Source organism: Chiloscyllium plagiosum, unplaced genomic scaffold (genome assembly GCF_037043375.1).
Source record: "Chiloscyllium plagiosum isolate Xiang-an unplaced genomic scaffold, Cpla_swu_hap1 HiC_scaffold_46, whole genome shotgun sequence".
Taxonomy (NCBI): Eukaryota; Metazoa; Chordata; class Chondrichthyes; order Orectolobiformes; family Hemiscylliidae; genus Chiloscyllium; species Chiloscyllium plagiosum.
This window is the reverse complement of record NW_028270184.1, coordinates 3,362,759-3,387,585: the sequence shown is the minus strand read 5'-3', so window position 1 is coordinate 3,387,585 and position 24,827 is coordinate 3,362,759. Positions and strand designations below refer to the sequence as shown.

General features: G+C 58.5%; 2 protein-coding genes across 3 annotated transcripts in view; both read left to right on the top strand.

Moving 5' to 3' along the window:
* bbs1 (Bardet-Biedl syndrome 1) overlaps positions 1-4,790 on the top strand; it is a 58,988-nt gene extending 54,198 nt beyond the window's left edge. The window contains exons 16-17 of the mRNA XM_087983831.1: positions 1,488-1,574; positions 3,260-4,790. Coding sequence (XP_087839957.1) covers positions 1,488-1,574; positions 3,260-3,346 — 174 coding nt within the window. The 3' untranslated portion in view covers positions 3,347-4,790. The remainder of the gene's footprint in view (positions 1-1,487; positions 1,575-3,259) is intronic.
* Positions 4,791-8,174: 3,384 nt separating this feature from the next.
* Positions 8,175-24,586, top strand: LOC122548189 (phospholipase A and acyltransferase 3-like). Of its 2 annotated transcripts, none has more exons than XM_087983832.1 (5): positions 8,175-8,321; positions 11,413-11,518; positions 12,590-12,701; positions 23,115-23,383; positions 24,168-24,586. In XM_087983832.1, exons 2-5 carry the CDS (start codon positions 11,504-11,506, stop codon positions 24,276-24,278), a joined length of 507 nt encoding a protein of 168 aa, XP_087839958.1. In that variant the 5' UTR covers positions 8,175-8,321; positions 11,413-11,503; the 3' UTR covers positions 24,279-24,586. The 2 variants fall into 2 exon arrangements, with proteins under 2 accessions (XP_087839958.1, XP_087839959.1); XM_087983833.1 differs by having other exon boundaries at positions 8,176-8,321; positions 11,413-11,512.
* The last annotated feature ends 241 nt before the right edge of the window (positions 24,587-24,827 follow it).

Here is a 24,827-nt window from a genome sequence, read left to right as displayed (position 1 = left end):
ACCCTCCGACAGTGTGGCACTCCCTCAGCACTGACCCTCCGACAGTGCGGCACTCCCTCAGCACTGAGCCTCCAACAGTGCGGCACTCCCTCAGCACTGACCCTCCGACAGTGCGGCACTCCCTCAGCACTGACCCTCCGACAGTGCAGCACTCCCTCAGCACTGACCCTCTGACAGTGCCCGCTCCCTCAGCACTGAGCTTCCGACAGTGCGGCACTCCCCCAGCACTGAGTCTCCGACAGTGCGGCACTCCCCCAGCACTGAGTCTCCGACAGTGCGGCACTCCCCCAGCACTGACCCTCCGACAGTGCGGCGCTCCCTCAGCACTGAGCCTCCGACAGTGCGGCACTCCCTCAGCACTGAGCCTCCGACAGTGCCCACTCCCTCAGCACTGACCCTCCGACAGTGCGGCACTCCCTCAGCACTGACCCTCCGACAGTGCGGCACTCCCTCAGCACTGACCCTCCGACAGTGCAGCACTCCCTCAGCACTGACCCTCTCACAGTGTGGCACTCCCTCAGCACTGACCATCCAACTGTGTGACATTCCCTCAGTACTGACGCTCCAACAGTGTGACACTCCCTCAGCACTGACCCTCCGACAGTGCGGCACTCCCTTAGCACTGACCCTCCGACAGTGCCCACTCCCTCAGCACTGACCCTCCGACAGTGCCCACTCCCTCAGCACTGACCCTCCGACAGTGCCCACTCTCTCAGCACTGAAGCTCCGACAGTGCCCACTCTCTCAGCACTGACCCTCCGACAGTGCCTGCTCCCTCAGCACTGACCCTCCGACAGTGCCTGCTCCCTCAGCACTGACCCTCCGACAGTGCCTGCTCCCTCAGCACTGACCCTCCGACAGTGACCGCTCCCTCAGCACTGACCCTCCGACAGTGCCCGCTCCCTCAGCACTGACCCTCCGACAGTGCCTGCTCCCTCAGCACTGACCCTCCGACAGTGCCCGCTCCCTCAGCACTGACCCTCTGACAGTGCGGCACTCCCTCAGCACTGACCCTCCAACAGTGCAGCACTCCTTCAGCACTGACCCTCCGACAGTGCCCTCTCCCTCAGCACTGACCCTCCGACAGTGTGGCACTCCCTCAGCACTGACCCTCCAACAGTGCAGCACTCCTTCAGCACTGACCCTCCGACAGTGCCCTCTCCCTCAGCACTGACCCTCCGACAGTGTGGCACTCCCTCAGCACTGACCCTCCGACAGTGCCCGCTCCCTCAGCACTGACCCTCCGACAGTGCGGCACTCCCTCAGCACTGACCCTCCGACAGTGCGGCACTCCCTCAGCACTGACCCTCCGACAGTGCCCGCTCCCTCAGCACTGACCCTGTGCGCTGTGTTGGATGATACTTTGCTGGGATAAGCAGCTGTGTGGGGGGGGGTCGCTGTGGAGAGAAGGAGTGGACACTCTGGGAGAAGGTGATCAGCTGATCAAACTGACCGGCTCCTGTCTGTCTGTGTGTGTAATGTTGTAGGTGCCAATGCTGGTACCTGGGCTGACATATCCCATTGTCACCTTCGTGCAGAGTCTGAGTGACAGGGGAGCCTCTGACACCATCAAGGTAAGGTCACCTGGATCACCGAGATAGTGAGGGGCTAAAGGGAGTGACAGAGATAGGGAGGGGGTGCAGGGGCTGGAGGGGGTTACAGAGATAGGGAGGGGCTGGAGGGGGTTACAGAGATAGGGAAGGGGTGTAGGGGCTGGAGGGGGTTACAGAGATAGGGAGGGGGTGTAGGGGCTGGAGAGGGTGACAGAGATAGGGAGGGGGGTGTAGGGGCTGGAGGGGGTTACAGAGATAGGGAGGGGGTGTAGGGGCTAAAGGGAGTGACAGAGATAGGGAGGGGGTGTAGGGGCTGGAGAGGGTTACAGAGATAGGGAGGGGGTGTAGGGGCTGGAGAGGGTTACAGAGATAGGGAGGGGGTGTAGGGACTGGAGGGGGTTACAGAGATAGGGAAGGGGTGTAGGGGCTGGAGGGGGTTACAGAGATAGGGAGAGGGTGTAGGGGCTGGAGAGGGTTACAGAGATAGGGAGAGGGTGTAGGGACTGGAGGGGGTTACAGAGATAGGGAGGGGGTGTAGGGGCTAAAGGGAGTGACAGAGATAGGGAGGGGGTGTAGGGGCTGGAGAGGGTTACAGAGATAGGGAGGGGGTGTAGGGACTGGAGAGGGTTACAGAGATAGGGAGGGGGTGTAGGGACTGGAGGGGGTTACAGAGATAGGGAAGGGGTGTAGGGGCTGGAGAGGGTTACAGAGATAGGGAGGGGGTGTAGGGGCTGGAGGGGGTTACAGAGATAGGGAAGGGGTATCGGGGCTGGAGGGGGTTACAGAGATAGGGAAGGGGTGTAGGGGCTGGGAGGGGGTTACAGAGATAGGGAGGGGGTGTAGGGGGCTGGAGGGGATGACAGAGTTAGGGAGGGGGTGTAGGGGCTGGAGGGGGTGATGGAGATAGGAAGGGGGTGTAGGGGCTGGAGGGGTTTACAGAGATAGGGAGGGGGTGTCGGGGCTGGAGGGGTTTACAGAGATAGGGAGGGGGTGTAGGGGCCGGAGGGGGTTACAGAGATAGGGAGGGGGTGTAGGGGCTGGAGGGGGTTACAGAGATAGGGAAGGGGTATCGGGGCTGGAGGGGGTTACAGAGATAGGGAAGGGGTGTAGGGGCTGGGAGGGGGTTACAGAGATAGGGAGGGGGTGACAGAGATAGGGAGGAGGTGTAGGGGCTGGAGGGGGTGACCGAGATAGGGAGGAGGTCTAGGGGCTGGAGGGGGTTACAGAGATAGGGAGGGGGTGTAGGGGCTGGAAGGGGATGTAGGGGCCGGAGGGGGTTACAGAGATAGGGAGGGGGTGTCAGGGCTGGAGGGGTTACAGAGATAGGGAGGGGGTGTAGGGGCTGGGTGGGGGTTACAGAGATAGGGAGGGGGTGTAGGGGCTGGAGGGGGTTACAGAGATAGGGAGGGGGTGTAGGGGCTGGAGGGGGTTACAGAGATAGGGAGGGGGTGTAGGGGCCGGAGGGGGTTACAGAGATAGGGAGGGGGTGTAGGGGCTGGAGGGGGTTACAGAGATAGGGAGGGGGTGTAGGGGCTGGGAGGGGGTGTAGGGGCCGGAGGGGGTGACAGAGATAGGGAGGGGGTGTAGGGGCTGGGAGGGGGTGGTCCCTGTGGGTTTGTGGTTTTGGGCAGTGTTTGTGGGGTTATGTCGGGGGGTGCCGGGACCTGCAGCAGCTGATACCTGTCGATGTTATCTCTCCATTACAGGTGTTTGTTCTGGCCATGGGTCACTCTGCTCCCATCCTGACTGCCCACATCCACATGCCAGTCAGTGAGGGCCTGGTCCTGGCATGAGGCTCCAACCCTTGACCCCAGTGGGTAGACCACGCCTGGCCTGATAGGAGTAGCTCTCGTACCCCCGTAACTCTCACCCACTGCTCCCGATGGAAACGTTCCCACATTCCACCGGCCGGAGATTTCAGCCGCCTTCATCATCATCAGTCACAGGAAGGAAGGAAGATCACACAGCCCTTATTCAGAGCTACTGTCAGAGGGTCAGCGCTGAGGGAGTGGGCACTGTTAGAGGGTCAGTGCTGAGGAAGCGGGCACTGTCAGAGGGTCAGCGCTGAGGGAGCGGGCACTGTCGGAGGGTCAGTGCTGAGGGAGTGGGCACTGTCAGAGGGTCAGCGCTGAGGGAGCGGGCACTGTCGGAGGGTCAGTGCTGAGGGAGTGGGCACTGTCAGAGGATCAGCGCTGAGGGAGTGGGCACTGTCAGAGGGTCAGCGCTGAGGGATTGGGCACTGAGGGAGCAGGCACTGTCAGAGGGTCAGCACTGAGGGAGCGGGCGCTGTCGGAGGGTCAGTGCTGAGGGAGCGGGCACTGTCAGAGGGTCAGCGCTGAGGGAGCGGGCGCTGTCGGAGGGTCAGTGCTGAGGGGCGGGCACTGTCGGAGGGTCAGTGCTGAGGGGGCGGGCACTGTCAGAGGGTCAGCGCTGAGGGAGCAGACACTGTCAGAAGTTGAGCGCTGAGGGAGCGGACACTGTGGGAGGGTCACTGCTGAGGGAGTGGGCACTGTCAGAGGGTCAGTGCTGAGGGAGTGCCCCACTGTCAGAGGGTCAGTGCTGAGGGAGTGCCCCACTGTCAGAGGGTCAGTGCTGAGGGAGTGCCCCACTGTCAGAGGGTCAGTGCTGAGGGAGTGGGCACTGTCAGAGGGTCAGTGCTGAGGGAGTGTGCACTGTTAGAGGGTCAGTGCTGAGGGAGTGGGCACTGTCTGAGGGTCAGTGCTGAGGGAGTGGGCACTGTTAGAGGGTCCTTGCTGAGGGAGTGTGCACTGTTAGAGGGTCAGTGCTGAGGGAGTGTGCACTGTTAGAGGGTCCGTGCTGAGGGAGTGTGCACTGTTAGAGGGTCAGTGCTGAGGGAGTGTGCACTGTCGGAGGGTCAGCGCTGAGGGAGTGGGCACTGTTGGAGGGTCAGCGCTGAGGGAGTGGGCACTGTTAGAGGGTCAGCGCTGAGGGAGTGGGCACTGTCGGAGGGTCAGTGCTGACCGGGAGGGTGTGTGGGATCTTGCTCTGTGTAAATCAAGTGCTGATTTCCCCTGTTAGAACAGGGAGCAGACTTCAATGAAGGAGTTGTTTATTGGCTGTGACATTTGGAGATGGCGAACGGTGCTGGGGGTGTGTCTGTGTGTATATGTGTGTCTGTGGGTGTGTATATGTGTGTCTGTCTGTGGGTGTGTGTATATGTGTGTCTGTGTGTGTGTATATGTGTGTCTGTGTGTGTGTGTGTCTGTGTGTATGTATATGTGTCTGTGTGTGTGTCAGTGGGTGTGTGAGTGAATGTCTGTGAGTGTGTGTCTGTGTGTGTGTGTCTGTGTGTGTGTGTGAGTGTCTGTGTGTGTGAGAGTGTGTCTGTGTGGGTGTGTGTGTGTGTGTATATGTGTGTGTGTGTCAGTGGGTGTGTGAGTGTGTGTCTGTCTGGGTGTGTCTGAGTGTGTCTGTGTGAATGTGTGTCTGTGTGGGTGTGTGTGTGTGTGCCTGTATGAGTGTGTGTGTGTATGTGTGTGTGTGTGTGTGTGTGCCTGTATGAGTGTGTGTCTGTGTGTGTGTGTGTCTGAGTGTGTGCCTGTGTGTGTGTGTGTGTCTGTGTGAGTGTGTGTGTCAGCGTGTCAGCTGCTGGAGTGAGAGCTCGCCGTGAGACTGACTCCCTTCACCCTCCTGACTGTGTGGCTCCTCCCTCAGCTCAGTGTCACGTTCACATCAGTAACATTGAGGACGCAGTGCTTGTTTACGGAATGTGATGGAATCGGGAATAAACCTGGATGGATGGAGTGAACATGTGCCAGCTCCTGCTTTGTCCTGTCACACCCTCCGGCCTCCTCCCTGGCAGCTCCTGTGTTCAGTGCCCGTCGAATCTCAAACACACACACACACACATAACGGGAGGAGATGGTGTTACCACTGGACCGTTAATGCAGAGACCCAGCTGGGGAGCTGTGTTGGAGTCCCAGCACAGCACAGCACAGCGTGGAATTTCAACTTAGTTTAAAAAATGAAGAAACTCTGCGGTTGAGAGTGTGATGATGACCAGGAATCCACTGACAATTGTTGGAAAAAGCCTTCTGTCACTTCAGGGATGGACACTACCATCCTTACCCGGTCTGGGTCTACACGTGACTCCACACCCACAGCGATGGGGTTGACTCTGAACTACCCTCTGGGTAATTCGGGATGGGGCTTAGCCAGAGACACCCCCTCCCTGTTACCAGTCTCACCACCCAGCGACCAAAACACTAGCTTTCCTTCGGTTTTCAACAGGGTGAACAGGGGAGGCCATTCAGCCTCCATCCTCCTCCAGCCTGTCCCACTATTCAGTTCCCATCCCAGCTGACCTGTGTTAGCACCTAATGTGTCCCCTAACCTTTAACCTCACCACCCAGTCAAACACCATCTCCCAGTGTTATGTTGAGAAGTCACCCCCCCCCCCCACAGCCTGGCTTGTGGGAGGGTAGGTCCCACATCCTACTATCCCACTCGGTGGGAGGAACGGGGCTTTCACGCAACCACCTCCACCCACCCTCAATCCGAATGTTCCACATCCCCTCCCCCACCAGGGGATACTCCCTGAAAACCCCTTTGAATCCTTCCTTCACGGTTAACACCCTCAATTAGACGGCCCCTCAAATCCCCACACAGGAGGCGTTATACTCCTCGCGTTGTACATCTCGGGGTCTGCACTCGTCCCCAATGAATCCCAGACTCCCCACACTGCCTGGATCCCATATCATGGTGTGTCCGAGGGTCAGCGCTGAGGGAGCGGGCACTGTCGGTCAGTGCTGAGGAAGCGGGCACTGTCCGAGTGTCAGCATGGAGGGAGTGCCGCACTGTTGGAGGGTCAACACTGAGGGAGCGCCGCACTGTCGGAGGGTCAGTGCTGAGGGAGTGGGCACTATCGGAGGGTCAGTGTTGAGGGAGTGGGCACTGTTGGAGGGTCAACGCTGAGGGAGAGGGCACTGTCGGAGGATCAGTGCAGAGGGAGCGGGCACTGTCGGAGGGTCAGTGCTGAAGGAGCGGGCACAGTTGGAGGGTCAGTGCTGAGGGAGTGGGCATTGTGAGAGGGTCAGTGCTGAGGGGGACAATGTCAGAGGGTCAGTGCTGAGGCAGAGGGCACTGTCGGAGGGTCAGTGCTGAGGGAGTGGGCTCTGTAGGAGGGTCAGTGCTGAGGGAGCGGGCACTGTCAGAGAGTCATTGCTGAGGGAGTGGGCACTGTTGGAGGGTCAGTGCTGAGGGAGTGGGCCCTGTGGGAGGGTCAGTGCTGGGGGAGAGGGCACTGTGGGAGGGTCAGCGCTGAGGGAGCGGGCACTGTCTGAGGGTCAGCGCCGAGGGAGCGGGCACTGCCGGAGGGTCAGTGCTGAGGGAGTGGGCACTGTCAGAGGGTCAGTGCTGAGGGAGAGGGCACTGTGGGCGGGTCAGTGCTGGGGGAGCGGGCACTGTCGGAGGGTCAGTGCTGAGGGAGTGGGCACTGTCGGAGGGTCAGTGCTGAGGGAGTGGGCACTGTGGGAGGGTCAGTGCTGGGGGAGAGGGCACTGTCGGAGGGTCAGTGCTGAGGGAGTGGGCACTGTCGGAGGGTCAGCGCTGAGGGAGCGGGCACTGTCGGAGGGTCAGTGCTGGGGGAGTGGGCACTGTCGGAGGGTCAGTGCTGAGGGAGTGGGCACTGTGGGAGGGTCAGTGCTGGGGGAGAGGGCACTGTCGGAGGGTCAGTGCTGGGGGAGAGGGCACTGTCGGAGGGTCAGTGCTGGGGGAGAGGGCACTGTCGGAGGGTCAGTGCTGGGGGAGAGGGCACTGTCGGAGGGTCAGTGCTGGGGGAGAGGGCACTGTCGGAGGGTCAGTGCTGAGGGAGCGGGCACTGTCGGAGGGTCAGTGCTGAGGGAGCGGGCACTGTGGGAGGGTCAGTGCTGAGGGAGCAGGCACTGTGGGAGGGTCAGTGCTGAGGGAGCGGGCACTGTCGGAGGGTCAGTGCTGAGGGAGTGGGCACTGTGGGAGGGTCAGTGCTGGGGGAGTGGGCACTGTGGGAGGGTCAGTGCTGGGGGAGAGGGCACTGTCGGAGGGTCAGTGCTGGGGGAGTGGGCACTGTGGGAGGGTCAGTGCTGGGGGAGAGGGCACTGTCGGAGGGTCAGCGCTGAGGGAGTGGGCACTGTGGGAGGGTCAGTGCTGGGGGAGTGGGCACTGTGGGAGGGTCAGTGCTGGGGGAGTGGGCACTGTGGGAGGGTCAGTGCTGGGGGAGTGGGCACAGTCGGAGGGTCAGCGCTGAGGGAGTGGGCACTGTTGGAGGGTCAGTGCTGAGGGAGTGGGCACTGTGGGAGGGTCAGTGCTGGGGGACTGATTGTGCTGATGAATTGTCCTGGCGTGTGTCTGTGGCTGTGCTGGGGTCAGTCTGGGTGAGGCAGGGAGGGGTTAACCGAGCAGATTCTGAGTGTGATAAAGGTTTCCTTAGTAACTCGCCCAGGCCAGTCGGTGAGCTCACTGACTGTCAGAGAAAGCTCTTCAGAAACAACCCCACGTCCCAGCACACAGTCAGCTCGGAACAGCTTCACTTGTGCCCGACCAGGCTGGTGGGGAGGGGTGTGGGGGGTGGAGAATGGGGGTGGGACGCACACACCATGGTTTCACTAACTCTGTCAAAGCCCTTTCACTTTCGCTGTTGAGTCACTGTGGAATTTCGGAAGGTTTGTCATCACTCCCACTCTGAGCAGCTGCCACACTCGGTGTGACTGAGGGACATTGTCCCCCCTACCACCCCCTCCTCCATCCTTCAGCAGCCCAACCCCTCCCGAGGTGAGTGCAACACTCTCTGACCCTCTGTTTATACCCCCTGCTGAACCCCTTTTACCCCCAGCCTCAGCTGACTGACTCTGGGGGGGGTTGTTGTGGGTGGAGGTCCCCCCTTGCTGTTGTGGACATCTGTCCAGGTCTCCCGACAAGTTTCAGGCTCTTGTCTCGGATACTTGGAGACCCGTTCCCTTTCCTCTCCCGGTGGGGCAGGAGGGAGGGACTGATCTGTGTCAGACGGTGACCCGTCCGGTATCGCTGCAAGGACAACTCCACTCCCAGCAGGAACCCGGGAAGTAATTTCTCTTGGGACCCGTTCAGAGCAACAGCTTCATCTCTGTGCTTCACAGACAGGGCTGTGTGAGTGTGTACATTCACACGGGGTTAGACTCACAGACAGGGCTGTGTGAGTGTGTACATTCACACGGGGTTAGACTCACAGACAGGGCTGTGTGAGTGTGTACATTCACACGGGGTTAGACTCACAGACAGGGCTGTGTGAGTGTGCATTCACACGGGGTTAGACTCACAGACAGGGCTGTGTGAGTGTGTACATTCACACGGGGTTAGACTCACAGACAGGGCTGTGTGAGTGTGTATTCACACGGGGTTAGACTCACAGACAGGGCTGTGTGAGTGTGTACATTCACACGGGGTTAGACTCAGACAGGGCTGTGTGAGTGTGTATTCACATGGGGTTAGACTCACAGACAGAGCTGTGTGAGTGTGTACATTCACACGGGGTTAGACTCACAGACAGGGCTGTGTGAGTGTGTACATTCACACGGGGTTAGACTCACAGACAGGGCTGTGTGAGTGTGTACATTCACACGGGGTTAGACTCACAGACAGAGCTGTGTAAGTGTGTACATTCACACGGGGTTAGACTCACAGACAGGGCTGTGTGAGTGTGTACATTCACACGGGGTTAGACTCACAGACAGGGCTGTGTGAGTGTGTACATTCACACGGGGTTAGACTCAGACAGGGCTGTGTGAGTGTGTACATTCACACGGGGTTAGACTCACAGACAGGGCTGTGTGAGTGTGTACATTCACACGGGGTTAGACTCAGACAGGGCTGTGTGAGTGTGTACATTCACACGGGGTTAGACTCAGACAGGGCTGTGTGAGTGTGTATTCACATGGGGTTAGACTCACAGACAGGGCTGTGTGAGTGTGTATTCACACGGGGTTAGACTCACAGACAGGGCTGTGTGAGTGTGTACATTCACACGGGGTTAGACTCAGACAGGGCTGTGTGAGTGTGTACATTCACATGGGGTTAGACTCAGACAGGGCTGTGTGAGTGTGTATTCACATGGGGTTAGACTCACAGACAGGGCTGTGTGAGTGTGTATTCACACGGGGTTAGACTCACAGACAGGGCTGTGTGAGTGTGTACATTCACACGGGGTTAGACTCAGACAGGGCTGTGTGAGTGTGTACATTCACACGGTGTTAGACTCACAGACAGGGCTGTGTGAGTGTGTACATTCACATGGGGTTAGACTCAGACAGGGCTGTGTGAGTGTGTACATTCACACGGGGTTAGACTCACAGACAGGGCTGTGTGAGTGTGTACATTCACATGGGGTTAGACTCAGACAGGGCTGTGTGAGTGTGTACATTCACACGGGGTTAGACTCAGACAGGGCTGTGTGAGTGTTTACATTCACATGGGGTTAGACTCAGACAGGGCTGTGTGAGTGTGTACATTCACACGGGGTTAGACTCACAGACAGGGCTGTGTGAGTGTGTACATTCACACGGGGTTAGACTCACAGACAGGGCTGTGTGAGTGTGTACATTCACATGGGGTTAGACTCAGACAGGGCTGTGTGAGTGTGTATTCACACGGGGTTAGACTCACAGACAGGGCTGTGTGAGTGTGTATTCACACGGGGTTAGACTCACAGACAGGGCTGTGTGAGTGTGTACATTCACACGGGGTTAGACTCACAGACAGGGCTGTGTGAGTGTGTACATTCACACGGGGTTAGACTCAGACAGGGCTGTGTGAGTGTGTATTCACACGGGGTTAGACTCACAGACAGGGCTGTGTGAGTGTGTATTCACACGGGGTTAGACTCACAGACAGGGCTGTGTGAGTGTGTACATTCACACGGGATTAGACTCGGACAGGGCTGTGTGAGTGTGTACATTCACACGGGGTTAGACTCACAGACAGGGCTGTGTGAGTGTGTACATTCACACGGGATTAGACTCAGACAGGGCTGTGTGAGTGTGTACATTCACACGGGGTTAGACTCGGACAGGGCTGTGTGAGTGTGTACATTCACACGGGGTTAGATTCACAGACAGGGCTGTGTGAGTGTGTACATTCACACGGGGTTAGACTCACAGACAGGGCTGTGTGAGTGTGTACATTCACATGGGATTAGACTCAGACAGGGCTGTGTGAGTGTGTACATTGACAGGATTAGACTCACACACAGGGCTGTGAGAGTGTGTAAATTGACACGGGATTAGACTCAGGCAGGGCTGTGTGTGTGTAAATTGACACGGGATTAGACTCTCAGGGCTGTGTGAGTGTGTAAATTGACACGGGGTTAGACTCTCAGACAGGGCTGTGTGAGTGTGTAAATTGACAGGATTAAACTCAGACAGGGTAATGTGGGTGTGTAAATTGACAGGATTAGACTCAGACAGGGCTGTGTGAGTGTGTAAATTGACACAGGATTAGACTCTCAGACAGGGCTGTGTGAGTGTGTAAATTGACACAGGATTAGACTCAGGGCTGTGTAAGTGTAAATTGACACGGGATTAGACTGAGACATGGCTGTGTGAGTGTGTAAATTGGCACAGGATTAGACTCACAGGAAGGGCTGTGTGAGTGTGTAAATTGACACCGGATTAGACTCAGGGCTGTGTGAGTGTGTAAATTGACACAGAATTAGACTCACAGGGCTGTGTAAGTGTAAATTGACACGGGATTAAATGCCTGATCGTTTTCTCCCCCGTCACTAATCAGCCTCCCCTTCCCCAGGGGTTCGGTCCCCTCCCCCCCCCAGGGTCTGGGGATCTGGAAGGTGTCTCTCTGAGGTACGTGTGAACGATGTGGTGTGTATTTACAGGTTTCTCTCCGGTGACAGTTCACTCCCCCACCCCACCCTGCTCTGCTGCAGCTCGCCGTGAGGTACATGACCATCCTTCGGAGATTACAGAATGGCCTCAGTAAGTGTGAGTTCACCTTTAAATCCCCTCTCCCAGGCCGCTCTGCCTGTCCATCCGGAACTGGTCCAGGCACAGCTCCTCCTCCACAGACAGGGGGCGCATACATGTGGGCGAGGGGAGAGGCGGAGGGATACAGGGGGAGAGCGAGGGAAAGGGGGAGCGTGAGGGAGAAAGAGAAGGGAAGTGGGTGAGGGAGGGACGCAGAGGGGAGCGCGAGGGAGGGAGGGACATGGGGGGAGAGAGGGAGGAGGGTGAGGGAGGGAGAGAGGGGAAGGGACGGAGGGACACAGAGGAGGAGCAAGGGCGATGGGGATAGAGGGTAAGGGAGAGAGTGGAAATGCATGTGCCCAGGAGCTGTGTGTGCTCATTGTATGTGTTCATGAACGTGTGTCTGTGTTGTGTGTGTGTCTGCGAGGGTGTGTGTCTGTCTGCGAGGGTGTGTGTGTGTCTGTGTGGTGTGTGTGTATCTGTGTGTGTCTGTATGTGTATCTGTGTCTGTGTGTACCTGTGTCTGTGTGTATGTGTGGCTGTGTGTGTGTATCTGTGTGTGTGTGTGTATCTGTGTCTGTGCGAGTGTGTGTGTATCTGTGTGTTTGTATCTGTATCTGTGTGTGTATGTGTCTGTGTGTGTGTATCTGTGTGTCTGTGTCTGTGTGTGTTTATCTGTGTCTGTATGTGTGTATCTGTATCTGTGTGTGTGTGTATCTGTGTGTGAGTGTGTATCTGTGTGTCTGTATGTGTGTATCTGTGTCTGTCTGTGTGTGTATGTGTGTGTGTATCTGTGTATGTGAGTGTGTGTGTATCTGTGTGTGTGTATCTGTGTATGTCTGTGTGTGTATCTGTGTGTGTGTGTATCTGTGTGTGTGTGTATCTGTGTGTGTGTGTGTGTATCCATGCCCCTTTTAATCCTCTTCTCTTTCACAGCCTGGTTCACCGCTCCCATTTTCTCTCACTGTGTCTCTGTCTCTGGCCCCCTCAGTCTGCCTCTCTCCTCCTCTCTCTCTGTCTGTCTCCCTCTCTGTCTCTCTCCCAGCCTCAGTGTGTCTCTGACCTGCTCTCTCCCTGTTGATCCTCCAGTGCAGTTACAATGAGCTGAAGCCTGGCGATCTGATTGAGATATTCCGTACCGGCTACAAGCACTGGGCGATTTACGTGGGGAACGGCTACGTCATCCACCTGGCTCCACCAAGTGAGTACTAACTGAGACCTGCACCACTCACTCACTCACTCTCACTCACATACTCTCTCACTCACTCACTCTCACACACTCACTCACTCACTCACTCTCACACACTCGCACACACACACACTCACGCACACACACACACTCACGCACACACACACACACTCACACACACACACTCTCACACACTCACTCACACACACTCTCACTCACTCACACACTCTCACTCACACTCTCACTCTCTCACACAGTCTCATATTCTCTCACACACTCACGCACACACACACTCACTCACACACACTCACACTCTCTCACACACTCTCTCACACACTCTCTCACACACTCTCTCACACACTCTCTCACACACTCACTCACTCACACACACTCTCACTCTCTCACACAGTCTCATATTCTCTCACACACTCACGCACACACACACTCACTCACACACACTCACACTCTCACACACACTCTCACACACACTCTCACACACACTCTCACACACACTCTCACTCACTCATTCTCACACACACTCACTCACACACTCTCACACACACTCTCACACACACTCTCACACACACTCTCACACACACTCTCACACACACACACTCACACACTCACTCACACTCTCTCACACACACTCACTCACACACACTCACTCACACTCTCTCACACACACTCTCTCACACACACACTCTCACACACACTCTCACACACACTCTCACACACACTCTCACACACACTCTCACACACACACTCTCACACACACTCTCACACACACTCTCACACACACTCTCACACACACTCTCACTCACTCTCTCTGACACACACACACTCACTCACACTCTCTCACACACACTCACACTCACACACTCACTCTCTCACACTCACACACTCTCTCTCACACACACTCACACTCACACTCACACACTCACTCTCTCACACTCACACACACACAGTCACACACACACACTCACACACACACACACTCTCTCACACACACTCTCACTCACTCACACTCACTCTCACACACACTCTCACTCACTCACTCTCACACACACCCTCTCACACTCACATACACTCACTCACTCACACTCACTCACACACTCTCTCACTCACTCACTCTCTCACACACACTCTCACTCACTCACACTCACTCTCACACACACTCTCACTCACTCTCACACACACTCTCACACTCACTCACACACACTCACTCACACACACTCTCACTCTCACACACACTCACAGTCTCTCACACATGCACATACACACACTCACTCACACACACTCACTCACACTCTCACTCACACTCTCTCACACACACTCTCACACACACACTCACTCACACACACTCACTCACACACTCACTCTCTTACACTCACTCTCACACACACTCACTCATTCACTCTCACACACACTCTCTCACACACTCATGCACACACACACTCACTCACACACTCTCACACACACTCTCACTCACTCACTCACTCTCACACACATTCTCTCACTCTCTCACACACTCACACACACTCACTCACTCACACACACTCACTCACACACACTCTCAAACACTCTCACACTCTCTCACACACACTCACTCACTCTCACACACTCACACAATCACACATTCACACACACTCACTCACACTCACTCACTCTCACACACATTCTCACACACACTCTCACATTCTCTCACACACTCATGCATACACACGCACTCACTCTCACACTCACACTCTCACACACACAGACACACACACACACTCACAATTTCTCTCCCTCACACACAGATACACACAAACACTCTCTCACTCACTCACTCTCTCACTCACATGCACACACACTCACTCTCTCACACACACACTCACTCACACTCTCACACACACACTCACTCACACTCTCTCACACACATTCACACTCTCTCTCACTCACACACACACTCAATAACTCACTCACTCTCTCTCACACACACACACACTTTCTCCCTCTCTCTCACACACACATACACTCACTCACTCTCTCTCACATGCACGCATACACACACAAACACGCAGTCTCACTCACTCCCTCTCTCTCACACAGAGACACACGCACTCTCTCACAGGCACACTCTCACAGACAAACTCTCCCTCTCTCACCCACATACACATACACACACACACACACATGATTTGGAGATGCCGGTGTTGGACTGGGGTGTACAAAGTTAAAAATCACACAACACCAGGTTATAGCTTTATTCCTGATGAAGGGCTTTTGCCCGAAACGTCGATTTCGAAGCTCCTTGGATGCTGCCTGACCTGCTGTGCTCTTCCAGCACCACTGATCCAGAATATAGTCCAACAGGTTTATTTGGAAGCACTAGCTTTCGGAGTGACGCTTCTTCATCAGATGATAGTGGAGGACACAATTGTAAGGCACAGACTTTATAGCAAAAATTTACAGTGTGATGTAACTGAGATTATACATTGAAAAATACCGTGATTGTTTGTGGAGTCTCTCATCTGTTTGTCAGTTCATCAGTTGATCAGTTCCCCCAGCCCCCTGCCTGTCCCTCCTGATGCTGCCTGCCTTGCTGTGTTCCCCCAGCCTCCTGCCTGTCCCTCCTGATGCTGCCTGCCTTGCTGTGTTCCCCCAGCCTCCTGCCTGTCCGTTCTGACGCTGCCTGCCTTGCTGTGTTCCCCCAGCCTCCTGCCTGTCCGTTCTGACGCTGCCTGCCTTGCTGTGCTCCCCCAGCCTCCTGCCTGTCCCTCCTGATGCTGCCTGCCTTGCTGTGTTCCCCCAGCCTCCTGCCTGTCCCTCCTGATGCTGCCTGCCTTGCTGTGTTCCCCCAGCCTCCTGCCTGTCCCTCCTGATGCTGCCTGCCTTGCTGTGTTCCCCCAGCCTCCTGCCTGTCCGTTCTGACGCTGCCTGCCTTGCTGTGCTCCCCCAGCCTCCTGCCTGTCCCTCCTGATGCTGCCTGCCTTGCTGTGTTCCTCCAGCCCCCTGCCTGTCCCTCCTGATGCTGCCTGCCTTGCTGTGTTCCCCTAGCCTCCTGCCTGTCCCTCCTGATGCTGCCTGCCTTGCTGTGTTCCCCCAGCCTCCTGCCTGTCCCTCCTGATGCTGCCTGCCTTGCTGTGTTCCCCCAGCCTCCTGCCTGTCCCTCCTGATGCTGCCTGCCTTGCTGTGTTCCTCCAGCCCCCTGCCTGTCCCTCCTGATGCTGCCTGCCCTGCTGTGTTCCCCTAGCCTCCTGCCTGTCCCTCCTGATGCTGCCTGCCTTGCTGTGTTCCCCCAGCCTCCTGCCTGTCCCTCCTGACGCTGCCTGCCCTGCTGTGTTCCCCTAGCCTCCTGCCTGTCCCTCCTGATGCTGCCTGCCTTGCTGTGTTCCCCCAGCCTCCTGCCTGTCCCTCCTGACGCTGCCTGCCTTGCTGTGTTCCCCTAGCCTCCTGCCTGTCCCTCCTGATGCTGCCTGCCTTGCTGTGTTCCCCCAGCCTCCTGCCTGTCCCTCCTGACGCTGCCTGCCCTGCTGTGTTCCCCCAGCCTCCTGCCTGTCCCTCCTGATGCTGCCTGCCTTGCTGGGTTCCCCCAGCCTCCTGCCTGTCCCTCCTGATGCTGCCTGCCTTGCTGTGCTCCCCCAGCCTCCTGCCTGTCCCTCCTGATGCTGCCTGCCTTGCTGTGTTCCCCCAGCCTCCTGCCTGTCCCTCCTGATGCTGCCTGCCTTGCTGTGTTCCCCAGCCTCCTGCCTGTCCCTCCTGATGCTGCCTGCCTTGCTGTGTTCCCCCAGCCTCCTGCCTGTCCCTCCTGATGCTGCCTGCCTTGCTGTGTTCCCCCAGCCTCCTGCCAGTCCCTCCTGATGCTGCCTGCCTTGCTGTGTTCCTCCAGCCTCCTGCCTGTCCCTCCTGATGCTGCCTGCCTTGCTGTGTTCCCCCAGCCTCCTGCCTGTCCCTCCTGATGCTGCCTGCCTTGCTGTGTTCCCCAGCCTCCTGCCTGTCCCTCCTGATGCTGCCTGCCTTGCTGTGTTCCCCCAGCCTCCTGCCTGTCCCTCCTGATGCTGCCTGCCTTGCTGTGTTCACCCAGCCTCCTGCCTGTCCCTCCTGATGCTGCCTGGCTTGCTGTGTTCCTCCAGCCTCCTGCCTGTCCCTCCTGATGCTGCCTGCCTTGCTGTGTTCCCCCAGCCTCCTGCCAGTCCCTCCTGATGCTGCCTGGCTTGCTGGGTTCCTCCAGCCTCCTGCCTGTCCCTCCTGATGCTGCCTGGCTTGCTGTGTTCCCCCAGCCCCCTGCCTGTCCCTCCTGACCCTGCCTGGCTTGCTGTGTTCCCCCAGGCCCCTGCCTGTCCCTCCTGATGCTGCCTGCCTTGCTGTGTTCCCCCAGCCTCCTGCTTGTCCCTCCTGATGCTGCCTGCCTTGCTGTGTTCCCCCAGCCCCCTGCCTGTCCGTCCTGATGCTGCCTGCCTTGCTGTGTTCCCCCAGCCTCCTGCCTGTCCCTCCTGATGCTGCCTGCCTTGCTGTGTTCCCCCAGCCTCCTGCCTGTCCCTCCTGATGCTGCCTGCCTTGCTGTGTTCCCCCAGCCTCCTGCCTGTCCCTCCTGACGCTGCCTGCCTTGCTGTGTTCCCCTAGCCTCCTGCCTGTCCCTCCTGATGCTGCCTGCCTTGCTGTGTTCCCCCAGCCTCCTGCCTGTCCCTCCTGACGCTGCCTGCCTTGCTGTGTTCCCCCAGCCTCCTGCCTGTCCCTCATGATGCTGCCTGCCTTGCTGTGTTCCCCCAGCCCCCTGCCTGTCCCTCCTGATGCTGCCTGGCTTGCTGTGTTCCCCCAGCCCCCTGCCTGTCCCTCCTGATGCTGCCTGGCTTGCTGTGTTCCCCCAGCCTCCTGCCTGTCCCTCCTGACGCTGCCTGGCTTGCTGTGTTCCCCCAGCCTCCTGCCTGTCCCTCCTGATGCTGCCTGCCTTGCTGTGTTCCCCCAGCCTCCTGCCTGTCCCTCCTGATGCTGCCTGCCTTGCTGTGTTCCCCCAGCCTCCTGCCTGTCCCTCCTGATGCTGCCTGCCTTGCTGTGTTCCCCCAGCCTCCTGCCTGTCCCCTCCTGATGCTGCCTGCCTTGCTGTGTTCCCGCAGCCTCCTGCCTGTCCCTCCTGATGCTGCCTGCCTTGCTGTGTTCCCCCAGCCTCCTGCCTGTCCCTCCTGATGCTGCCTGCCTTGCTGTGTTCTCCCAGCCTCCTGCCTGTCCCTCCTGATGCTGCCTGCCTTGCTGTGTTCCCCCAGCCTCCTGCCTGTCCCTCCTGATGCTGCCTGCCTTGCTGTGTTCCCCCAGCCTCCTGCCTGTCCCTCCTGATGCTGCCTGTCTTGCTGTGTTCCCCCAGCCTCCTGCCTGTCCCTCCTGATGCTGCCTGGCTTGCTGTGTTCCCCCAGCCTCCTGCCTGTCCCTCCTGATGCTGCCTGCCTTGCTGTGTTCCCCCAGCCTCCTGCCTGTCCCTCCTGATGCTGCCTGGCTTGCTGTGTTCCCCCAGCCTCCTGCCTGTCCCTCCTGATGCTGCCTGGCTTGCTGTGTTCCCCCAGCCTCCTGCCTGTCCCTCCTGATGCTGCCTGCCTTGCTGTGTTCCCCCAGCCTCCTGCCTGTCCCTCCTGATGCTGCCTGCCTTGCTGTGCTCCCCCAGCCTCCTGCCTGTCCCTCCTGATGCTGCCTGCCTTGCTGTGTTCCCCCAGCCGCCTGCCAGTCCCTCCTGATGCTGCCTGGCTTGCTGTGTTCCCCCAGCCTCCTGCCTGTCCCTCCTGATGCTGCCTGCCTTGCTGTGTTCCCCAGCCTCCTGCCAGTCCCTCATGATGCTGCCTGGCTTGCTGTGTTCCCCCAGCCTCCTGCCAGTCCCTCCTGATGCTGCCTGGCTTGCTGTGTTCTCCCAGCCTCCTGCCTGTCCCTCCTGATGCTGCCTGCCTTGCTGTGTTCCCCCAGCCTCCTGCCTGTCCCTCCTGACGCTGCCTGCCTTGCTGTGTTCCCCCAGCCTCCTGCCTGTCCCTCCTGATGCTGCCTGCCTTGCTGTGTTCCCCCAGCCTCCTGCCTGTCCCTCCTGATGCTGCCTGCCTTGCTGTGTTCCCCCAGCCTCCTGCCTGTCCCTCCTGATGCTGCCTGCCTTGCTGTGTTCCTCCAGCCTCCTGTCTGTCCCTCCTGATGCTGCCTGGCTTGCTGTGTTCCTCCAGCCTCCTGCCTGTCCCTCCTGATGCTGCCTGCCTTGCTGTGTTCCCCCAGCCTCCTGCCTGTCCCTCCTGATGCTGCCTGCCTTGCTGTGTTCCTCCAGCCTCCTGCCTGTCCCTCCTGATGCTGCCTGCCTTGCTGTGTTCCTCCAGCCTCCTGCCTGTCCCTCCTGATGCTGCCTGCCTTGCTGTGTTCCCCCAGCCTCCTGCCTGTCCCTCCTGACCCTGCCTGGCTTGCTGTGTTCCCCCAGCCTCCTGCCTGTCCCTCCTGACGCTGCCTGCCTTGCTGTGTTCCCCCAGCCTCCTGCCTGTCCCTCCTGATGCTGCCTGCCTTGCTGTGTTCCCCCAGCCCTCTGCCTGTCCCTCCTGATGCTGCCTGCCTTGCTGTGTTCCCCCAGCCACCTGCCTGTCCCTCCTGACCCTGCCTGGCTTGCTGTGTTCCCCCAGGCCCCTGCCTGTCCCTCCTGATGCTGCCTGCCTTGCTGTGTTCCCCCAGCCTCCTGCTTGTCCCTCCTGATGCTGCCTGCCTTGCTGTGTTCCCCCAGCCCCCTGCCTGTCTGTCCTGATGCTGCCTGCCTTGCTGTGTTCCCCCAGCCTCCTGCCTGTCCCTCCTGGTGCTGCCTGCCTTGCTGTGTTCCCCCAGCCTCCTGCCTGTCCCTCCTGATGCTGCCTGCCTTGCTGTGTTCCCCCAGCCTCCTGCCTGTCCCTCCTGATGCTGCCTGCCTTGCTGTGTTCCTCCAGCCTCCTGCCTGTCCCTCCTGATGCTGCCTGCCTTGCTGTGTTCCCCCAGCCTCCTGCCTGTCCCTCCTGATGCTGCCTGCCTTGCTGTGTTCCCCCAGCCTCCTGCCTGTCCCTCCTGATGCTGCCTGCCTTGCTGTGTTCCCCCAGCCTCCTGCCTGTCCCTCCTGATGCTGCCTGCCTTGCTGTGTTCTCCCAGCCTCCTGCCTGTCCCTCCTGATGCTGCCTGCCTTGCTGTGTTCCCCCAGCCTCCTGCCAGTCCCTCCTGATGCTGCCTGGCTTGCTGTGTTCTCCCAGCCTCCTGCCTGTCCCTCCTGATGCTGCCTGCCTTGCTGTGTTCCCCCAGCCTCCTGCCTGTCCCTCCTGATGCTGCCTGCCTTGCTGTGTTCCCCCAGCCTCCTGCTTGTCCCTCCTGATGCTGCCTGCCTTGCTGTGTTCCTCCAGCCTCCTGCCTGTCCCTCCTGACGCTGCCTGCCTTGCTGTGTTCCCCCAGCCTCCTGCCTGTCCCTCCTGATGCTGCCTGCCTTGCTGTGTTCCCCCAGACCCCTGCCTGTCCCTCCTGATGCTGCCTGCCTTGCTGTGTTCCCCCAGCCTCCTGCCTGTCCCTCCTGATGCTGCCTGCCTTGCTGTGTTCCCCCAGCCCCCTGCCTGTCCCTCCTGACCCTGCCTGGCTTGCTGTGTTCCCCCAGGCCCCTGCCTGTCCCTCCTGATGCTGCCTGCCTTGCTGTGTTCCCCCAGCCTCCTGCTTGTCCCTCCTGATGCTGCCTGCCTTGCTGTGTTCCCCCAGCCCCCTGCCTGTCTGTCCTGATGCTGCCTGCCTTGCTGTGTTCCCCCAGCCCCCTGCCTGTCTGTCCTGATGGTGCCTGCTTGGTTTTTTCCCCCAGCCTCCTGCCTGTCCCTCCTGGTGCTGCCTGCCTTGCTGTGTTCCCCCAGCCTCCTGCCTGTCCCTCCTGATGCTGCCTGCCTTGCTGTGTTCCCCCAGCCTCCTGCCTGTCCCTCCTGATGCTGCCTGCCTTGCTGTGTTCCCCCAGCCTCCTGCCTGTCCCTCCTGATGCTGCCTGCCTTGCTGTGTTCCCCCAGCCGCCTGCCAGTCCCTCCTGATGCTGCCTGGCTTGCTGTGTTCCTCCAGCCTCCTGCCTGTCCCTCCTGATGCTGCCTGCCTTGCTGTGTTCCCCCAGCCTCCTGCCAGTCCCTCCTGATGCTGCCTGGCTTGCTGGGTTCCTCCAGCCTCCTGCCTGTCCCTCCTGGTGCTGCCTGCCTTGCTGTGTTCCCCCAGCCTCCTGCCTGTCCCTCCTGATGCTGCCTGCCTTGCTGTGTTCCCCCAGCCTCCTGCCTGTCCCTTCTGATGCTGCCTGCCTTGCTGTGTTCCCCCAGCCTCCTGCCTGTCCCTCCTGATGCTGCCTGCCTTGCTGTGTTCCCCCAGCCTCCTGCCTGTCCCTTCTGATGCTGCCTGCCTTGCTGTGTTCCCCCAGCCTCCTGCCTGTCCAGGGATGGTGGGACTGACGTATACAGAGAGTTTGGCTAGGTTAGGATGGCCCAGAGGAGTGAGGGGTGATCTCATGGAGACTAATAAAATTCGAACAGGACGAGACAGGGTAGAGGCAGGCAGGGTGTTCCCGATGGTGGGTGCATCCAGAACCAAGGGTCACAGTCTGAGGATTCAGGGTGATCCGTTTAGGACGCAGATGAGGAGACATGTCTTCACCCAGAGAGTGGTGGGCCTGTGGAATTCTTTACCACAGGGCGGAGTTGAGGACAAATCATTGAATGTGTTCATGAGGGTGGCTCAGTGGTTAGCACTGCTGCCTCCCAGCGCCAGGGACCCGGGTTCAAACCCACCCTCGGGCGACTGCACATTCTCCCCGTGTCTGCGTGGGTTTCCTCCCACAGTCCAAAGGTGTGCAGGTTAGGGTAGATTGGCCGTGGGAAATTGTCCCATAGTGCCCAGGGATGTGCAGGTTAGGGTGGGTTGGCCATGGGGAATTGTCCCATAGTGTCCAGGGATGTGCAGGTTAGGGTGGATTGGCCGTGGGAAATTGTCCCATAGTGCCCAGGGATGTGCAGGTTAGGGTGGATTGGCCATGGGGAATTGTCCCATAGTGTCCAGGGATGTGCAGGTTAGGGTGGATTGGCCGTGGGGAATTGTCCCATAGTGCCCAGGGATGTGCAGGTTAGGGTGGGTTGGCCGTGGGAAACTGTCCCATAGTGTCCAGGGATGTGCAGGTTAGGGTGGATTGGCCGTGGGAAATTGTCCCATAGTGCCCAGGGATGTGCTGGTTAGGGTGGATTGGCCGTGGGAAACTGTCCCATAGTGTCCAGGGATGTGCAGGTTAGGGTGGATTGGCCGTGGGAAATTGTCCCATAGTGCCCAGGGATGTGCAGGTTAGGGTGGGTTGGCCGTGGGAAACTGTCCCATAGTGTCCAGGGATGTGCAGGTTAGGGTGGATTGGCCGTGGGAAATTGTCCCATAGTGCCCAGGGATGTGCAGGTTAGGGTGGATTGGCCGTGGGAAATTGTCCCATAGTGCCCAGGGATGTGCAGGTTAGGGTGGATTGGCCGTGGGAAATTGTCCCATAGTGCCCAGGGATGTGCAGGTTAGGGTGGGTTGGCCGTGGGAAACTGTCCCATAGTGTCCAGGGATGTGCAGGTTAGGGTGGATTGGCCGTGGGAAATTGTCCCATAGTGCCCAGGGATGTGCAGGTTAGGGTGGATTGGCCGTGGGAAATTGTCCCATAGTGCCCAGGGATGTGCAGGTTAGGGTGGGTTGGCCATGCTAAATTGTCCCATAATGCCCAGGGATGTGCAGGTTAGGGTGGATTGGCCGTGGGAAACTGTCCCATAGTGCCCAGGGATGTGCAGGTTAGGGTGGATTGGCCGTGGGAAATTGTCCCATAGTGCCCAGGGATGTGCAGGTTAGGGTGGATTGGCCGTGGGAAATTGTCCCATAGTGCCCAGGGATGTGCAGGTTAGGGTGGGTTGGCCGTGGGAAATTGTCCCATAGTGCCCAGGGATGTGCAGGTTAGGGTGGATTGGCCGTGGGAAATTGTCCCATAGTGTCCAGGGATGTGTAGGTTAGGGTGGATTGGCCGTGGGAAATTGTCCCATAGTGTCCAGGGATGTGTAGGTTAGGGTGGATTGGCCGTGGGAAATTGTCCCATAGTGCCCAGGGATGTGCAGGTTAGGGTGGATTGACCGTGGGAAATTGTCCCATAGTGTCCAGGGATGTACAGGTTAGGTGCTTTAGTCAGGGGTAAATGCTGAGTAATAGGGTAGGGGACTGATTCTGGGATGCGGAGGGTCAGTGTGGATGTGTTGGGCCAAATGGCCTGTTTCCACACTGTGTGGATTCTAAGAGACGATGAGAAATAGCACTTGGGGCGAATGGGATGAAAGGTCACAGGGAGAAAGCAGGGTGAGGCTTTGGAATTGGACGGTCAGCCATGCTGGTGCTGGATGGTGGAGCAGGATGGAAGGGCTGAATGGCCTCCTATCTCCTGTGCTTCTCTGCGTCTGTCCCCAGGTGAGGTGTGTGATGCGGGAGTGGCCAGCCTGATGTCGGTTTTCACAGAGAAGGCCTGCATCCGTAAGGATCCCCTGGGCCTGGTGGTGGGCTGTGACCGTTACCGGGTCAACAACATCTTCGACGGCAAGATGGCGGTGCGTCCCACCCAGGAGATCCTCAAGGAGGCGGAGAGCAGGGTTGGGGAGGAGGTCGACTACAGTGTGCACTCGGCCAACTGCGAGCACTTCGTCACCGACCTCCGCTACGGTGTGGCCCGCTCCGGCCAGGTCAGTCCGTGTGCATTCGCGTAGCGCCCCTCAGTGACGTCTCCACCGCCCCGTGGGGGGCCCCAGATTCTCGAACGGCCCACGTCGGACGAGGGGGGGGAGGGGATGTGAGGGTGTTCCCGGAGACGAGAGTGAGTCGGTGGGGATCTGGGGAGGCGCCTGTAGGCCCGGTCAGGTCGGGCCGAACGGTCTGTTTCCGTGCCGTCAACCTCACTCCTCTTCCCCCCCCCCCCCCCCCCCACTCCCACCCAAACTCCCTCCTCACTCACTGAGTGGGGGCAATGGGGGACAGTGTAGAGGGAGCTTTACTCTGTATCTAACCCCGTGCTGTCCCTGTCCTGGGGAGTGTTTGATGGGGGGACAGTATAGAGGGAGCTTTACTCTGTATCTAATCCCGTGCTGTCCCTGTCCTGGGGAGTGTTTGATGGGGGGACAGTGTAGAGGGAGCTTTACTCTGTATCTAACCCCGTGCTGTCCCTGTCCTGGGAGTGTTTGATGGGGGGACAGTGTAGAGGGAGCTTTACTCTGTACCTAACCCCGTGCTGTCCCTGTCCTGGGAGTGTTTGATGGGGGGGACAGTGTAGAGGGAGCTCTACTCTGTATCTAACCCCGTGCTGTCCCTGTCCTGGGGAGTGTTTGATGGGGGGGGCGGACAGTGTAGAGGGAGCTTTACTCTGTATGTTACTGTTATGGTGTGTTGCTGATATCTCACGGTCTCTCACCATCTCTCTCTCTCTCTCTCTCTCCCCCTCCTCTGTCCGTCCCCTCTCCCCCTCGTCCCCAGGTGGATGATGTGATGGTTGCTGCCAAGGCTGCGGTGGGGGCGATTGCCCTGGGGGCCATTGCTGGGCTCTGTTACCAACTGGTGAAGAGGAGAGACAGGCAGAAGGAGTGAGTGTGTCACCAGGAGGGGCCGAATGTCCTGGAGGCTCCCAGACCAGCGGGAGAGACAGGCAGCCGGGGACCGGACAGACACACAGACATCTGCGGGGTATCCACCACCCCCTTATACCCACCCTCTACTCCGCAATGAGACTACTGTGAGATCCAGCAGTCAGCCTGGGGGGGGTGGGAGAGGGAGCGAGGGAGCACAGGGGAGTCGGTGTCGGGAGCTGGGAATTATCTGGCTCAATCTGGAGTAATCTGTCACCGGGCTCTGTCTCTCTCGCTCTCTGTGACCAATAAAGGCTGTGTGTTTCTGTCTACGTGTTCTCTCTTTGGAAATCTACTGCCCTGCGTCGTACCCCCTTGAGATGCCCATCTCACACCCACCCACACTCCTCCTCCCACCCCACCCTAACCCAGACATCTGCTATTCATCTCCAGCCAGATATTAAGGCAGGCTGCATTCTCATTGCGATAATCTCAGTTATACTCCTGAACACACACAACCTCACATTCATACACACCCTCTCCCTCAGTCTCTCAAACACACACTCTCTCT

Excerpts from the sequence above, each read along its gene's own strand:
- LOC122548189 (XM_087983832.1), top strand. Across the intron at positions 12,702-23,114 it reads CATCCACCTGGCTCCACCAA|GTGAGGTGTGTGATGCGGGA; the intron begins GTGAGTACTAAC and ends GTCTGTCCCCAG. Across the intron at positions 23,384-24,167 it reads GTGTGGCCCGCTCCGGCCAG|GTGGATGATGTGATGGTTGC; the intron begins GTCAGTCCGTGT and ends CCTCGTCCCCAG.